Below are 18,525 nucleotides of genomic sequence, written 5' to 3' on the forward strand. Positions count from 1 at the left end.
GTTTGCTTTTTCATCTGTAAAGTGGACTTGATTAGACCCCTTGGCAGCCTGGTGAAGCCTATGTAGTTCTTCCCAGAATCAGGTTTTTAAATAACTGAAAGAAATGCTAAACTTCAGTTAGATGTTAGTGAGAATATGACATCATCTTATCCCCCATTTCATTTTACAAATCTCCAGAAAGTTCTCTGTGGACCCCAGGTTAAGAATCTCTGGCTTAGATGGTCTCTGAGGTCCTGTCCTCTAAATGCTCAGATTCTATATCTCTGTGTTTTATGTTCTAGAAATCTTCATGAGGGAAGAGGGGAGATACTGGCCTTCTCTGGGACAGATATGGCCCTTCATGGAGTATGTGGGATTTGGGAAAGGAAAACCTAGGTGGAACAGTTCAGTTGAAGGTACTGGAAAGGAAGATCAATGTGGGGATGAGGGAATCTTAGCTGGAGAGATTATATGATTCATGAGGGTTTTGGTAATCCAAAGGAAAATGGGTGAAGGGAGTAGGGGACTGGGGAGTCACCTGAGATGGTGAAAAGGAGAAGGAGACATCTTGAAAAACACTGGTATGGACAATGTGGACAGTGGCCGACACCATGGACTCAACCAGTAAAGGCTGTATTGTTTCTTTTTTAGCCAATTCTTCTTCTATCTTGATCCAGTAGCTGCAGAAGGGAATGGACATTGGGTTAGGGACTGGGAGGTCCTGCAGTTTGACTAGGCCAGTGATGGTGAACCTTTTAGAGACAGAGTGCCAGGCCCCTCCAGCACCCCACCCCCAAACCAAGTGCCATTCCTGCCCCCCACACCTCGAGATGGAGTGCCTGGTGCACCTTGTCCCTACACAGGGAAGGGAGGAAATGCTGCTGGGCAGCTGGGCAGGTAAAGTGAGGAATGTCCTCAGGTGCATGGATAAGGGGAGGGGAGTGGGCTCTCTGCTCCCCTCCAGCTCTGCTGCCTGTGAGCTGCCTACCTTACCACTATATACTCCCAATGGGCAAGGGTCAGTTGATGTGAAAAAATGTTGTCAGGCACAGTGGAGAGGGGGAAGCTCTGTCCAAGTCCATCTGCCTTTCTAGTAACAAACTTGGGGGTGTGTAGGAGGGAGGCAGAATATGCCCACGGAGAGTACTCTATGTGCCATCTTTGGTACCCCTGCCATAGGTTTGCCATCATGGACTAGGCTTCAAGCCTAACCCTCAATTCATTCAGGCCCCTTCTTATGCTTCTGTATGGACATAGATACTTGGGAATAAATGACTAAATCTCATTCTGTCCCTGAGTCCAAGTCATAGATGTTTGGGATAATTTGGGACTTCCATAGAGCATCCTTAACTCAGGCACAGCATGAGTGTATGATGAGCATAGTGGGTGGGAATTATATTACCTTGGGAGTTTGGGGCACTTGTTAGAATCTTCCTTCCCTCCACCAAATGCTCTAATCAGTATTCCTAACTGTGGGTTTCTGAAACCCACCTTGCTAACCCAAATTACCCCACCCTACCGCACAACCTCCTACCCTGGGAAGTCAGGTACAAGTGGAGAGAGACAATACATAAATCCACCAAGCCTCTTCTATTATAGGAATGGGGGGAAAGACAGGGTTTGTTAATCCTAAATGCAAACTAGAATCATCATTATTCTAATCCAAACTGGCAGTGGGTCTCTCCTTTTTTTATCCAGCTCAGACAAAGTCACAGAATTTCACTGCAATCCCATTTTCTGCAAAATTCCTTTCTCGGTCTCCCTAGTTGCTAGCACCTTCCCCACTGAGATCTCTTCCACTCTATTCTATAAATATCTTGTTTATGTTTAGTTTTTCCATGTTGTTTCCCCAATAGAATATAAGCTCCTGGAGACCAACGGTCATTTTAACCTTTCTTTGTATCCCAAGTACTTAGCACAGAATCTTGTACTTTATAGATGCTTAAATGCTTTTGACAGAAAGGGAGAGATAGACCAATAGAAACAAAGCCAGAGAGACAAAGCCAGAGAGAGAGAGGGGAAGAGGAAGAATGAAAGGAAGAGAGGAAGTGAGACAGATAAACAGAGACAGAGGGAGGAAGTGATAGAGGAAGAGATAAAGGGAGAGAGTGAGACAGATAGAAATAGACAGGTAAAGACAGAAACAGACAGAGAAATTAATTCAGGGTTGGAAAGGACTCTGGAAAGCAGCTTATCTAAATTGATCTTGAATTCTACAACTTCTCCAACAGTTTAGCCTCCAGCTTAGGTCAGAAGATCTTAAGTGAGGGGAACAAAAAATCTACTTTTGAAAATCTCCATCATTAGGGGATTTCTGTCTTTACATCAGGGTGCAGCAGACCAAGCATTGACTTTGGAGTCCAAAGTCCTTACTTCAGATCCCAGTTCTGTACCATGTTTGATATGGAGTAAATTAGTTAATCTCTGGGTCTTGGTTTCATTATTTGTAAAATGAAGAGTTTAGACAAGATGACCTTCATAATCTCTTCTAGCTCTACAATGATTATCATAAAACCCAAATCTGTCACTTCTGCCCATTGTTCCCATTTCTTCTTTCTGAGGCAACAAGGATAAATCTAATCCCTCTTTGCCATGATGATCAATAGAGACTTGAATAAAGCTATCATGTCTCTCTTTAATCTAGGTTCTTTAACCGACTCCTACATGGCATGGTCTCCATTCCCCTTATTGTCCCTGTCACCCTTACTTCTCTCAATGCTCCTTAACTTATCAACATATTTTCTGAAATGGCATATGATATTCTAGATGAATGGTGCCAAACTCTCATAGAAACAGGAACCACTAAGAAATACATAAAGATTCACGTGATCCCCATATTGACTTAGAAAACCACATATTAAAATTATCTATGCTTTACTGTACTTTTACTTGTTTTGTTAAATGTTCCCCAAATACATTTTACTTTGGTCCAGCTTACTCTTGGGAGTATTGTGGGCCACAGGCTTGATACCTTTACTTTAGATATTGTCTTGCTAGGACAGAGTACAACGAGACCATTGCCATCTTCATTGTGGACACCATGCTCTTTTCGATGCAGTCTAAGATTATTTGTTTTTGTCTGCTTGTTTTTGACCATCATGTTGGACTGCCAAAATCCCCCAATACTTTTTTTTTTGTTTTTGACCAATATTTTTGATCTACCAAAAATCTTCTGATATATTTATAAGAATTATATTCTACATTTCGAACCTGAGAAGTGGTTTTTTAACTCAAGTCTGGCTCTTTATATTGATTACTATGAAATGTCACCACATGCTAGGGTCACTATCATTTTAACTTGTCAAGATCCTTTTGGATCCTGACTGTCATTCAGTTTTAGCCATTTCCCCTGACTTTGTATCCTCTGCACATTTCACCATTAAAGCACCTACACATTCAACCAAGTTACTGAGAAAAGTACTAAGTAGCACTAGGATGAGAACAGATCCTTAGAGAACTAGTTCTACTGAAGACCTCGAGTGAAATTGATCCATTTGTGGGTATTCTTTAGATCTGGTCACTCAACCAGTTCTGAATGAATTTGATCATCTTTTCATCTTGTCCACAAGAATACTAAAGGTTACGTTATTAAATGTGTTGTCTAAGTCTAGAATTTCCTTGAGCTACCGGCCTAATAATACTATCAAAAAAGGAAATGAGGTTAGACTGTCATGATTTCTTTTGGGGGAAGCATGCTAACTTTCTACAATCACTAATTCCTTTTCTAAACACTCATGAACTATTCTTTTAGTATTCATTTTTACCATTTATCAGTGGCCTATTATTTGTAAACTCTATTCCTGTCTGTGTTTTTGTTTTGTAATTGTTAGGAAAATTGGAACAAGGGTTGTCCTTTTCAAATCATGTTGTTACTGCTGTTCAGGCATGTCTTCATGACTCTTCATGAACCCATTTGGAGTTTTCTTGGCCAAGATACTGGAATAGTTTACCATTTCCTTCTCCAGCTCATTTTACAGATGAGGAAACTGAGACAAATAGGGTTAAGTGTCACATAGTAAGTGTCTAAGGCCAGATTTGAACTCAGAAAGATGAATCTTCTTGACTCCAGGGCTGGTTCTTTATCCATTGTGCCACCCAGTTGTTCCTGTGCCATTTATCATATATCACTGATTTATTCTCCATAGTTTTAAAAAGATGACTAACAGTAAATTAGCAGTCATGTCTACTGATTCTTTCAATAATCTGGGTGGTGTTTAATTTAGGACTGATCATTTGAATCCCTAGAGGGTTGCTAAGTACACTCCTACTCATCTTGGGTTTGGGATCCCTATAAACCATTTTTGTTCATTGAATAGTCTAGCCTTCTCATTGTCATTTACTCTTCTTATTCACTCACTCTGAACTAGGATCCTGTATTTTCCTTTGATCTTCCTCTTCCCCTTATTACAACTTTTTGAAAAACACACACTTTATTGTTATTTGCACTCATCATTAACCTCAATGTACCTTGAATCAGTGGTCCACCACATTTTAGAACATTCTCTTCTATTCCTTTCTCTTGCCCCATCTTCAATTCATTTTAACATTTTTTCAAGAGCCTTGTATGAGCAAGTTTTTATATTAGATCATGGGGATACAGAGACATGAAAAAGAGACCCATTTTAAAGAAGATTATAGTCTACTGGGGGACACAATATGCAAATTGATAAGAATGAGACAATTCAAGTACACTAACAACTTATGTTAAATATATCTTAAGAATCTAAGGAGAAACCAACATCTCTTTACAAGACAGAATTAGATCCAGAATAGTGGTTCCCTTCATTGATTTCTTCATATTTTGGGAGGATTAAATAACGATTCTCACCTCTCAATCACCTTGGAATTACACTCTGGAGAACTTCTGTTACACAAAGTAAAGCAGCGATTAGCTCCATATGTAGACTGAGGTGGATTTTCTTCAGAGCAAAAAATGTTTTCCTTCTCTTGAAATGAAGACTCATTCATGGCCTTCATAGAATCTAAAAGATATGGCCCCCAAAGAAAGAGAAAAGGACCCACATGTACAAAAGCTATTTATAGCAGTTATTTTGTGGTGGAAAAGAATTGGGAACTAAGGAGGGTACCTGTCAAATGGGGAATGGCTGATCAGATTAGGGCATATATATGTATATATATATATATAATATATGCACTAATAATTTATATGAATAATATTATATATGAAAGTAATGGACTTTTTTGTTACTCTAGGAAGTGACCAGAAAGATGATTTCAGAGGATCTTAGGAAGTCCTGTATGAATTGATATATGGTAAGGTGGGCAGAAACAGGAGAACAATTTAAATAATGACATCATATAAAAATTAAACATTATAAAAGAAAGCAACCTTGAAAGGTTTGTAAACTCTGATCAATGTGACAGGCAATGTGGTAGAGGCATGCATGCAAAGGACAGAAGCTGGAAATGGATCATCTGTCAGTCAATTGAAGATTCCATTTGGAATGTGACTGGGAAACAGTTGGAGACAAGAGTCAACTGCTTGACTGAAGCTGAAGGTCTTAGGCTTTCTGGCTGACCTGAAGGAGGAAGCTAGTTGTTTATCTCTGGGACTTGAGATAATCAAATTGGAGGTGACCTGGCTGATTTGAAGGAAGAAGAAGAAAGACAGTAGTTTAGTTCTCATATATCTCTCTAACTGCTAATGCTAGTGACTGAATTGCCATTTTTCTCAATATCCTCCAATCCAACACTCACTGTAGAGAATAGGTTTACCCCATCCCTCTTACCTTATCCTCCACCCTTGTCCTGTCTTCCCCAAATAAACCCCTTGTTTGACAAAGAAGATTAAGAGCTATTTCATTGAAACCTCACAGCTCACACTAAGTGACTTGAGGGAGACTGAAGAGGTGGGGCAGGAAGCTGAAAGGCTTCTGAAGAGGAAGGTACAAAGGGAGGAGGTTAGGCAAAAAGAAGATAACTATCTTATCCATTAGTTATCTAGTAACCATCAAATATACACCCTCAGATACAATCTAATACAGATTGGCACCCCTAAAAAGATTGAACTTTACAATCCCTAAGAAACAGCAGAGAAACGTTTAAGCAAAACAGCTCTGTGGAGCTGTTGCAGCCATTACTGGATTTTGGGGTATATAACATTCTCTATAGCAAGATGACTAGCATGATTTTTGATTCTCTGGATTATCTTGGCAACACCACCATGTTCATACTCCAGTTGCCATATCAAACTGAAACTATACTATGGCAGATTTTGACTCAAGTTTACATCATTTCTATGGCAGTTTTACAGACTCTGACCTATATAAAGAATATCTATAGATTTGTAATCCCCCAAAAGGCAGCATAGATAATGGTGGTGATACTAACTTGGAAAATGTTATTAAGAACTTATTTGAGGAATTTATGAAGGAAAAAGGGTTAGATCAGATTAAGGACAAAAACAATGGCCAGGCAGATAGTGCACCCAAAGAAAAAGAAAGAAAGGTAAATAAATCAAAGGTCAATGCACAGGGAAAGGACAGTGACAAGGACACTAAATCTGATAGTGAACCTGAAAAAATTTCATTTATTACAGCAACCAAGATTCCAGAAGGCTATGATGGACCTTCAGTTCACTTCCTAACAGAGCTGATGGACTCAAAGTATAGAATGAGACACACATTTTTGGATATAACCAATATGAGATTTTCTTCTGTTTGACTATGCCTATTTGTTATGAAGGTTTTCTTTCTTGCCTTTTTTCCATGGTGGGGACATAAGAGGAAATAAAATATTTCTTAAATGAAAAATAAATAAAATATATTGTCCCAGAGATAGAAATGGAACTGCCCTTGGCTTCATGAGAAAGAGAAAGTAGAGATGGAGGGTGTTATGGGGAGCTGACCAATACTATCAGTAATTCTTCCTACTTCTGTGAAATCATCCCTGAGTACATTTAACTGAATTAGTCCTTTGTTACATATTATCATGTATGAGATGTCATGCCATAGCTCATAGTGGATAGAGAACTGGTCTCAGAAGCAGGAAGACCTGAGGATAAGTCCTACCCTTGACATATACTTAATGTTTGACCCCTGAGAAATCACTTAGTCTTTTAGTGAAATCTAGGTTCTTTCTCAGAGGAGGTACCATTGGTAGAAGATGCTTCTCATTTGGAGCTCCCTACGCCAAAAAAAAAACAAACAAAAACCAAAAACCAAAAACCAGAGATCTGTTTAAAATGGAGGGAAGGGGGTGGTATCAGTTGGAATAATACTCTTCTCCCAGCCTCCCTCACATTGGTGTTGTGAGGTGCAATTAGAAGAAGAGATATGAAATTACCTTTCTGATCCACAGGGAAGCTGTGAGATACCATTTATATATGTGTGAGCATTAGCATGTTAACGTATGTATATATGAGTATTAGATATTAGTATGCATTAGTATTAGGCATTAGCATTTTTACAAATGTGTGAACACTAAGCATGAGCATTTTTATGCATACATATATGAGTATTAGGCATTGGTATTTTTATATAAGCATATATGAGTATTAGGCATTGGTATTATTTTTAATTTGAAGGCTAAGGAAATATAACTCTATCGTGAGAGTTGGAAAAGACCTTAGAGATTTACTGGGTCAATAACTGTTTTGCTATTGTTCAGTCATTTTGATTGTGCCCAATGCTTTGTGATCCCATTTGGGCTTTTCTTAGCAAAGATACTGGAATAACTTGCTATTTCCTTCTCCTGCCCATTTTGCAGTTGAAGAAACCAAAGCAAATAGCATTAAGTGGCTTGTCCAGGGTCACACAACTAGTCAATGTTTGAGACCAGATTTGAACTCATGAAGATGATGCTTTCTGATTCCAAGCTCAATCCATTGTGCCACAATGGAGCAAAATGAAACCCAGAGAGGTGATTTACACACACAGGGTCAGTGAGGTGTCCAGCTGGGAGTCAGACCCTCATTCTCTGCCTTTGGAGCTTTTTATACTAAACCCAGAGGACCTTGATCTTTCCCCTTTAGAGTACTAGTGAAAAAGGCCCAAAGCAAAGACTCAGTGTCACTGATAAAGCCCATATGACTCTTGTATGGGATCTGCATCTCCTTCAAGTTCCTGTTTGTCCTCTTGTGGTTTGTACTGGCTACCTTACTAATGTGTGCCCCTGCGTGAGTATGTCCTCTCACCCCAGGCAGGAGATGAGCTCTTAGGGGTACACAAGGGGTCTCCTATTTCTTCTCATTGTGGGGTCTAACAAGTATGCAGTCTAGAGACAGTAGGGAGGAACTCCTCTCTACCCTGCCCCCCTTATAGGGTGTGAATTTCTTGAGAGAAAGGATTATGTTTTGGCTTTCTTTGGAATCCTAGTGCCTAGCTGAGTGCCCAGACTATGGAATATACTTAATAAATTGATGCTGACTGATTGACTGCTTAGCAGCTCAATCTACAAACTGCTGAGGATGAAGATAGAACACGAAGACAGAGAAGATGAAAAGCCTGCCATACTTCCTTTCACTTATGCCATATGTTATAATGGCCATTCAAGTGTTGGCTCCTTCTGTCACTAACTGCAAAATTGGGTCAAGGAAAGTGTTATGGAGGTGGTAGGAGTTGAGCCAGCCTTGAAGGACATGCCCCAAATCCATATCCTTGACAAAGATTCTAAACATTCAGGGAAACCTCCATTGGTAGGGCAATCATCCTCCCTGGTAGATGCCCACTCTGCCTGACAGGTGACATCCCAGCTCCAGCTCTCTCCTCTCCTCCCTTGAGTCTAGCACTCAGCCCCCTAGTTCCCTGGAAATAAGAGAGAATGTAGTTATATTTCCTAGCTAGCAAAGCCCACTGGTTTTACTAGAGTTGTAAATTCAGTCCCTGAAGGGAAGACAGATCTTGGGAAGAAAGAGGGAGCATTAGCTCTACTCACCCAGCTGAAGCAAGAGGAGAAAGCCAAGAAGAAGCATGGCCCCCAGATCTGATGGTGAACATTGACTTAGTGACTTCCTCATTACTGGTCTCAGCCTCATTATCTTCCCACTGAAGACCTAGCTAGGTCTCTCCCAATAGCGATCTAAATTGTGCAAGGTATTGCAATCACTCTGACACTTTTCACTGTCCACTACATTTCCTGTTTGTCCATTCTTCCTGGGGCCTTCGTAATACTATTATGAAAGATGGCAACTGTCACAGGTAGATGAGAGATAGGGCCAAGAGATTAAAGTCATATCCTGAGATCTCCGTATCCATAGCAACTGCCTTGAGAATAAATGGTGATTGGGGGTGGATGCATGGATCCTGAAGCACTCAGGTCATGGTTAGTCCTTCCTGGAAGGTGGGGAAGGGCTTTGAACTTCCCAATTTCCTGGATACCAAAATGTCCCTGCAGGAACACCTCTGCTAACAAGGGTCCTCTGGCTTGCCTCTTTCCCTCCCACCTCATGCTGGAGAGGATTTATGACAATGCATGAGACAGGATGTCCAAAGAGGAAGTCAGTTGATGCTAGCCTGGAGCTCTGGCTTCTAGTCCTCTTACAAGAGCACTTTCCAGAATTGCAGGTGGTGGCCTTTCCTGTAAATTCAGGATGGAATTAGAGCATTACATTTAGATATGGAAGAGACCTTTGAGGTTAGCTTCATTTTCTAGAGGAAGAAATTGAGACCCAGTAAGAAGTCGATGCCAGGGGGAAAGGACCTTGGAGACCACCTACCAATCGCTTAATTTTACAAATGAAGAAACTGAGGCTCAGGGAAACTTTTATATATTGTTTTATATGTACATGATGTCCCTCCTGGTAAAACATAGCATCCCTGATGAAATCTCAACCAATGAAGGAATAAAAGCAATTAAAAAAGGCAAAATAGATCATTTTGATTATGTGACATTGAAGATCATTTGTACAAACAAAATTAATACATCTAGAATAAGAAAAAATCAACCAACAGAGAAAGCATCTGAGTATCAAAATATCTAAAAAGTTTTGGAATCCGATATATATATATATAGACAACTAACAAAAATACATAAGATCAATATTTATTCCCCAATGGACAAGTAGCCAAAAGATATAAACAACAATTCTTAGAATAAGATTTACTATTAACAGCCCTGTGAAAGAATAATCTAAATCACTAATAATAAGAAAAATCCAAATCCAAATGGTACTGAAATTTCTCCTCATACCCATCAAATTGGCAAAGATGACTAAGGATGGGAATAGTCAATGCTGGAGGTCTGTGGAAAGACAGGCACACTACTGAATTTTTACTGGAGCTGAGAATTAGTATAATTATTATTAGTACAATTATTCTGGAAAATAATTTATAATTATGCAAACAAAGTGACTAAAACATCCTACCCTTTAATTAGGTATTCTACTAAGCATGTACCCAAGGTGATTGATGAAAAAAAAGTCCCTCTACATCAATATGTTTATAGCAGCATTTGTGTGTGTGTGTGTGTGTGTGTGTGTGTGTGTGAGCAAAAAACTGGAAACCAAGTAGATTCTCATAAACTGGGAATAGCTACAGAAATTGTAGTACATGGATGGAATGGAATATTACTGTGCTATAAGAAACAGTGAATGTAATGAATAAACAACAGCATGTAAAGACCTACATGAACTGATACAAAGTGAAGAAAAGTGGAGCCAGGAGAATAATATGTACATTGACTAGACCAATGGAAATGGAAAGAACAACCACCACAAAACAAGTTAGAATCAATATTGTAAACCTATAAAGAGTAGACTTGGCTGCAAAGAAGAGCTGTCCTCTCCCTCCCTTTCTCTGCAGACCAAGTGGGGGTCTACAAGTATGGACCATTTATATGATAATTTTTTTGATGTATCAAACAGTATTGCTGATTTTTTTTCTTCTTTCTCTATTAAAAAATTCATGATTATAAGGAATGACTCTCTGAGAAAGGACAAGAGGAGGAATTCAAGGGAAAATCTAGATCCATGTTGGCAAACCTATGGCATGTGTGTTGAAGGGAGCTGCTTCCCTCCCCCTCTCCATCTGCTCCTGAGTACATTTCTCACATCACTGCCCCTCTGCCCAGTAGCCTAATGGGAGCACTTCCTCCCTCCCCTGTCTGGGGTAAGGCAGAGGGGTAGAGAGGCTCAATGCGGCATGAGGTTTGCAGTTCAGGCACTCAGTCTCTAAAAGGTTCACTGATCTTGGTGATGTAAAGCAAAAGAAATCATGAAATCTATTTTTAAAATGAATGCAAACTCTTCAGCTATAAGAACTATTTCATTTATGGCCCAAATCTAGCACAGAGAAGGCATTTAATAAATGCTTGTTCATTAAGTGACTTGCCCAAGGTCATATATTATAGTATTTTTTAAACCCTTACTTTCTGTCTTAGAAGCAATACTGTGTGTTGATTCCAAGGCAGAAAAGGGATAGGCAATGAGGGTTAAGTGACTTGCCCAGGGTTATGTAGCTGGGAATTGTTTGAGGCCAGATTTGAACCTATCTTTAAGACTGGCTCTCAATCAATAGTAATCAATAGTAAGTATTAAAATTGACTTAAACTCAGGTCTTCTGACTCTAAAGCCAGCTCTCTCTGTGCTCCACCATCCTGGGCACCAGACTAATAGTTGTTCAGTTGTATTTGGCTTTTCATGACTCTATTTGGGGTTTCCTTGACAAAGATACTGGAGTGATTTGCCATTTCCTTCTCCAACTTATTTTATAGCTGAGGAAACTGAGGCAAACAGTGTTAAATGACTTCCCCAGAGTCACCCAGAGAGTAAGTGTCTGAGACCAGATTTGAATTCAATTAGATATTTTCCTGTCTCAGTGTTCTATCCATTATACCACTTAGCTGCCCTCCAATTTCTCCCATCAGTCTGTAGGGAATATGCACAAGAAAACACTCATTTTCCACCACCAACTCTTGGTGTATTACTACTTCTTCTCCTTTCACATGTTCAGTCTCATCTATCAAACTGGAAACTGCCCAAGAACTCAAGAACTCAAATTTCTATTTCCTCTATAACTTCTTTCACCATTCTCCGGATACCTTCCTTCTGACTTACCTCTTCTCTCCTCCCAAAACACAGACCCTCTGTCTACATAGAATAGATCAATGTTCCTAATCCCCCAATACATGACTGAGGCTTAGACTTGGGTCTATCCAGTGTCACCTGAAGGATGTAGGGAGTGAGGAGGAGATACTAAGTCAGGAAGTCAGGCAAAGCTGCCCTGACTCATGTCCACTATTTTTAATTCCTAGACACCCCAATGGATAGCTGGAGGCAAGAGGATGGAGCTGCCTTTCTGCTGAGATGGTGCATGAATTTCAGATAAAATAATACCCTGCATTATATCTCCCCCCCAAAAAGAGACAGATCAGCCCTGAATAGCACACATGGAAGCTTAGATGGGAGCCTGTGTACAAAGGGTTTTGAGATTCTTGGAGAAGAGGGTGGGGAGTCTTGGGGAAGAAGAGCTCAATACCTGGGATGATTGAGCTTTCCCGGAAAATACAGGATCAACAGAGCAAGGGGAAAGCAGGTCTGAGAGGGCTGCAGTCACAGCTATAGACTAATTCATGCATCGAGAGCTCCCAGCTGTGAATAACATGGAGCTTGGCAGCAGTGGGGGATGAATTAAAAAGTCCAGAGCTAATGGAATCAGGAAGGAACAGCTGTGGCCTCCAGCACCACCATTATTCCATCCCCAGGCCACCTCTTCCCCCAGAGGTCCTGGAGCAGCTGTGAAACGTTCAAAATATAGCCTAAATGAGCCCATGGTTTTCAAACACACCCTTCCAAGCCCTTCTCAGAAACCCCCTGAGGGGAATAATCGTTCCCTTAATAGAGGAGAGTGAAAAGCAGGTCAGTACTCTATAGAGAGGCTGATATCTCAGATTCATGGATGGAGAGTGAATCAGACTCTCAGTGATGGAGGCCAGAGCTGTAACTAACTAAGGGGAATGTAGTATTGCCCAGGAATGATCTAGGTGAAGCCACACTCCCTCCTCCTGTCTCTCCTTGAGATCTTCTAGTGGTCTAGTTGTCACACCCAGGGTCCTGCCATGCTTTCTGTCTCCTGGACCCACACGTCCCTCCTCTAGGATTCTCCTGGGGTGAAGGGCAAGACCTAGAACATCCCCTCTACTCATTGAGACTACATTTTAGACCAAAATGCCTAGACCACAGCCACAGCTGGTTCCCCTTCTGTCTTTGCCCTGGGTTCAAAAAAATTCTTAGCTATGGCCCTTACTTCTTAAATAAGGGAGTCATCTAGGCAGGGGTAGATAGAAGGACAAGATAACACATAGACAAAATAGGAGACTGCCTTTTTATCCTGCGAGAGCCCTGGACCAGAAGACTGAAGACTTGGTTTCTGATCTTTGTTCTTCATCAGCTCATCAAACTCAAGACCACTTTCATTCCCTATATGGCTCACAGTTTCCTAGTATAAAATGAAAGTATTAGTGTATATTAGAATTAACCTGAAATTTGAAGTAAGAGAACCTACATTCAATCCTAATTCTTGCCCTTAAAAGCTGTGTTTCATTGGACAGGTCATCTGACATCTCTAGGTCTCCATTTTCTCATCTGTAAAAGGAGGAAGAACTAGGTGATCTCTAATGATTGCATCTCAAAATTCTATAATCTAATCATAGGATGATCTGTTTCAAAAGTCCCCTTCTCAAAAAAAAAAAAGTCCCCTTCTCCCAGTTCTATATTCTATGATAAATTATTTCAAAATATTCTAGCCATCAACCTGACTTTGATGGCTGAGATTTCCTCTATCAGAGGGGATTTAGGATAAGGCATTTTGTCACCAGAAGGCCCTTGTTCTGTCAGATGGCCAACTTGTTATCTTTTAGTACCTACCAATAGCTAAGCCCAAATTGGCTTATCATATTAGCCACCTCTCACTTAGCAGGCCCTCGAAAGATGGGAGTCAGAATGGTTAATTTTTGATGGTGATAGGATATCAGTTAGTCTCCCTCATCTGCTGAGCCTTCTTGCCTCCTTTCACTAAGAGGCAAAGAGTCTGAAGGCAGAGAACCTGGGTTCAAATCCCACTGTTGCAATTTATGTCACTTTGGACAATTTCCCTCTTGTAGATCTGTTTCCTCATCTGCAAAATGATCAGGTTTTCTTTTTTGTTAAAAAATATTTTCTTTTTTTCCTTGATTACATGTAAAAACAATTTCAAACTTAAAAAATTTTTGCACTGAATTTCCCCCTCTCCTCCCTGAGATGGAAAAGAAGCTGATATAGATTTTACATGTGCAAGAATATATTTTTCTGTATTAGTCATTTTGCTGACAACTTCTTACAGATGAGGAAGCAGACCCAGAGAGATTGACTTGACCAAGGTCACACAGGAAGTATCTGAAATAGGATGCCAACCCCAGGCCCTCAGACTCTAGCCAATTTACTAAAGATTCTTCACTAAAGCTGTGATACTTTAGTGTTCCCTTCACCTTTTGTCAGGAGACAAATATATTTCAAAATTGACAAGCTATTTCATAAATCTGCTGCCCTACTCTCTGCCTCTCTGCCTTGGGAATCCCATCCCAATTTTTTTAATCCAATTCAATGTTAGGACTCCTTCCATTGCTTCTTCTGCAGATCGACTACTGAAGTGCTAACCCCAGTATCCTATTTGACTGTACTGACTATGGTTTTCATCATGGCATCCACCCCGTTTGGAGGGGTGAGAGGGTAGTTTCAGAAGAAGCTGAGAAGATTGACAGCACATATACCCTTTAATAAGCCAAAGTCAAAGGAAGGAATACACTGATCAAAACCACAGACTATGTACAATATAAAAATATATACAAGCACAGTGTATGACATCTACTTAAAAAAAAAAGACTATCCCAAAAAGGTGAATTGACTGGAGAGGAGAGGAGAGGAGCAGAACGATGCCTCTAGGGGAGTTGAATCTGGAGACCACAACTCCCCAATTCTGTCTGTTCTTGTGGGCTCAAAAGAGAGATTTGTTCTTGTGAAAAGGCAGTATGGCAGAGGACAGTAATGATGGAGGCTTGACTTTGTGACCTTGGATATATCACAGCCTGTCTCTGGACTTCAATTTCCCCATCTGTGAAATGAGAGGATTGGACTACATGATTTCCAAGGGTCCTTTCCAGCTCTAATGTTATTTGGTCTCCAAATTAGGGCAGTATAGATAGCTGGATATGTGTGTGTGTGTGTGTGTGTGTGTGTGTGTGTGTGTGTGTGTGTGTGTGTATGTGGGGGGGGCGGCTTTTATTTCAAATCCTACTCAGTAGGGTAAGTGATCCATTTGGGCTTTTTCTTTCTAAATTATTCATTTCTGATTCCCCAGGCTCTTCTCTCTCTTCATTACTTCCCATGAAACATTTTAGTTTTCCCTAATATTGGAACAATTGATGAAAATGAGAAAAGTGATGTCAAAATTTGGGGAAGAGGCCAGGGAAAGGTGGCCATTATGCCATGCTATTGGGGTAGGAGGCAGAAGATGGTATGAGCTTTCTAGACCACCAATATCTGAGGACTAACGGCCCTGACATTTCTGCCCTAAACCCTGATGACTTGCCCAGGCCAGGAGTGGCTGGTCTCGCTCTTCAAACAAGGGGAAATAGGAATTAGTTGGCATCTGAGATATCCCTCCAGTCCTAGGTCATAGTTAGTGTAGAGAAATCCAGAACATTCTGTAGCTGCTCTGAGTTTGATAGGATTCTGCTTTGGGAGAAATCCCATTTACTGTATCCCTGACAAACATTTGATTATTTGAATGCTTCCATTGAGAGGGAACTCAATACCTCATGAAGTAACCTATTCTATTTTGGGGATAACTTTAATTGTTAGAATGTTTCCCCCCTCATGTTGAACTGAAATCAGAAAAAAAAGATTTTACATGGAACCAGCCTTTCAGTTCTCAAGAATGGGTCAGGGGCTGTTCTTTGTGTGGTCCCCAGGCTAAAGCTGACCAGAGATCAAGTCAGAATTTCTGAAGCTCAGTTTCAAGGTTTAGCCTCATTGTGGGATGACAGAACAAGGATCAGAACCAAAAAACGGTGTCTCATTTCTTTCCTCCCATCACTTCATTCAAGCTTAGTATCTCCCTTTTCCCAACCCAGCATCAAAGATGGTTTTCATTCCGTGTGATGTGACACCTCACATCCCTTTCCTCCTGATTACAGCCATCAACGTAGGCATCACTTCTGAGGCTGGAGAAAGCCCCCTCACTCCTCTGTTCTGCTAGATTCTGGAGGCCAAGAGTCCAGACCAGTCATCAGGACTGTGTAGGAGAAATCCATTGAGACAGTCTGATAAGAGTCCACACAGGAGCCAAGGACAGTGAGGGGTGTGAGGAGGAGGAAGGAAGGGCAAGGGCAAACTGGCTTTCTCCTTTTCTCCTCATCTCTACAGAGTGGGCAAGCAGGTTCCCTTGGGTGCCTAGATGCGGCCGCCAGAGGTGCTCCCAGAGCTGATTGGTAACTTGACGCTGTCCGAGGTGCTCTTCAGAGGGGAAGGGCCCTTGGCCTGGAGCTTCATTGACCAATACCAGAGGAAGATCAGGAAGCCTGGGAAGTAGGGGGGAGACAGAGAGAGTGAGTGAGGGGCCACCTGTCCAAATCTATCCTTCTCTCCAAGGACCAAACCTAATGCCACTTACCTATGGGTCCTAATGCCTCTCTAAAGACCAATCTCTGGCAGCTCTACCTCAAACCTGTCTTTCCCTTCTTCAGAACTGCTGTTGGCCATCTGAATTCCACCATTCCCCATTTAGTAGTTTGTTGAATCATGCGGCCATTTAATACTTTTGTATATGGGTCCTATGCCTCTTACTACCCTGGTAGTTCCTCAATGGCAAAGACTGGGGTAGAGGAAAGAACCTTGAATTGAGACTCAGGAGACATGGGTTTGAATCCTGACTCAATAATTTCTACCTGTGTGACCCTTGGCAAAATTATGTCCTCTATCTGGACCTCAGTTTCTTCATCTACTAAATGAAATGGAATGACTAGATGACCTCTAAAATATCTTCTGGCTCAAAATCCTGGGACTGCATTTTCTTCCATATCCCATAATGTCCCCAGGGCAGGCCCAGAGTAGATGTTAGTTATAAACTAGCTACCAGAGACTTTTCTAGATCCCTTCAATGTTTGGTGTTTTTTTTCCCCTTAAAAATGACAGCCAAAATTAAAAATAACAATTATAAAACAAAATGACAGCCCACTTGTCTGTTTGACAGCTAGGTAGAAGAATGAATGGAGAGAGTACTGTCGCTGTATGTTTTCTTTTCTTTCTTTCTCATCTGTAAAATGGGAATAATGATAGCTGCTACTTTCAAGGGCTGTAGTGAGGTTTGAGTGGCTAACATAAGTCAAGGATTTTGCCAATCTTAGAGAGTTATGTAAAAGTTAGTTGTTACATGTTTTACGTTCATCTGCATGCACACGGAACCCCCACCCCTACCTTAACCCCAAGGAGATTAGAAGCTCTTTAGAGTTAAGGACTGCTTTCTTTTTGTTTGTTTGTTTTTTGGTATCCCTAGGGCCTGGAACATAGTTGTAGCTTTAGAAACGTGTTGAATAATAGCTAATATGGAAATCTGTTTTTCGTGACTTTGTATGTACAATCGATATCATATTGCTTGCCTTCTCAATGGGTGGGACTGGAAGGAAGGAGAGAATTTGGGACTCAAAAAAATTTTAATGAATATTAAAAGTAAATAATGTCAAAACTAAAAAAAATACTTATATATTTTGAACTAGAAGGAATCTTAGAGGTCATTGAATCTAACTAACTCCCCCTCATTTTACAGATGAGGAAACTGAAGCTAAGAGAAGTTGTCACTTGGCCAAGGTCATAGTCAGGATTTGCACCCAGATCTTTCAGACTCCAATTCTCATGTTTTTTTTTCCCATTGTGCTGTGCAACTAGGAATGTGAAAGGGAAGGAAGGAAGAAGGAGTAGAAAACTTAGAGTACTTTAAAGGATCTTGGAAGTCATCTAGTCCAGTATCTTATCTAATTATTCTCCCCTGGTATGGGACAGAGGAATTGGAGACCACAAACAAGAAGTGGGGGGCACCCTAGAGGTCAATGCTAAGGAGTCAGAGGGAAGGCAATGGCAAGGGGACTGGAACCTCTCTTTATTCTACCCTCAGGTCTAGTTAGCTCTGGGAAGAAGGGACAGGAGAGGGCCCATACCAACCTTGGAAGGAAGTGATGATGCTGAAGAGATAAAGCACAACCAACTGGAAGATGCCTGAGGTGAAGGCAAAAAAGACCAGCGCCCAGGGGACACCCAGGACCAGGCTGAGGCCCAACAGGGTGAGAGCATGCTGCCACTTCTGGCCACGCTGGTTCAGCCGCAGGATCTGCACCGTCATGGTCACCAGCATCACAGCATTAAATAGAAACACCAGGCAGAAGTAGCCCAGGTTCATGATGTAGCTGACGATGGGGTCCCTGATCCAGCACCTGCAGGAAGTCCCAGGACCAAGAGGGGAGGGACAAGAAAGACAAGAAAAGTAAGACTGGGAGCCTTGCTTGGGGGGGGGGGGAGGCTTAGAACTAGGACTTAGGAGACCTGAATTCAAATCCTAGACC

General features: G+C 41.1%; 2 protein-coding genes across 4 annotated transcripts in view; both read right to left on the minus strand.

Moving 5' to 3' along the window:
- The window catches only part of ADGRG3 (adhesion G protein-coupled receptor G3), a 28,104-nt gene extending 18,569 nt beyond the window's left edge, over positions 1 to 9,535 (minus strand). Inside the window, exons 1-3 of the mRNA XM_001376500.5 lie at positions 8,875 to 9,535; positions 4,808 to 4,961; positions 518 to 659 (exon numbers count right to left, since the gene is read on the minus strand). Coding sequence (XP_001376537.4) covers positions 518 to 659; positions 4,808 to 4,961; positions 8,875 to 8,974 — 396 coding nt within the window. The 5' untranslated portion in view covers positions 8,975 to 9,535. The remainder of the gene's footprint in view (positions 1 to 517; positions 660 to 4,807; positions 4,962 to 8,874) is intronic.
- A 162-nt stretch (positions 9,536 to 9,697) lies between these two features.
- The window catches only part of ADGRG1 (adhesion G protein-coupled receptor G1), a 92,579-nt gene continuing 83,751 nt past the window's right edge, over positions 9,698 to 18,525 (minus strand). For all 3 annotated transcript variants that reach the window (XM_007477560.3, XM_007477559.3, XM_056811976.1), the window contains 2 exons: positions 18,128 to 18,396; positions 9,698 to 16,491 (listed from right to left, as the gene is read on the minus strand). In XM_007477560.3, coding sequence (XP_007477622.2) covers positions 16,364 to 16,491; positions 18,128 to 18,396 — 397 coding nt within the window. In that variant the 3' untranslated portion in view covers positions 9,698 to 16,363. The remainder of the gene's footprint in view (positions 16,492 to 18,127; positions 18,397 to 18,525) is intronic.

The sequence above is a fragment of the Monodelphis domestica genome, chromosome 1, assembly GCF_027887165.1.
Source record: "Monodelphis domestica isolate mMonDom1 chromosome 1, mMonDom1.pri, whole genome shotgun sequence".
Taxonomy (NCBI): domain Eukaryota; kingdom Metazoa; phylum Chordata; class Mammalia; order Didelphimorphia; family Didelphidae; genus Monodelphis; species Monodelphis domestica.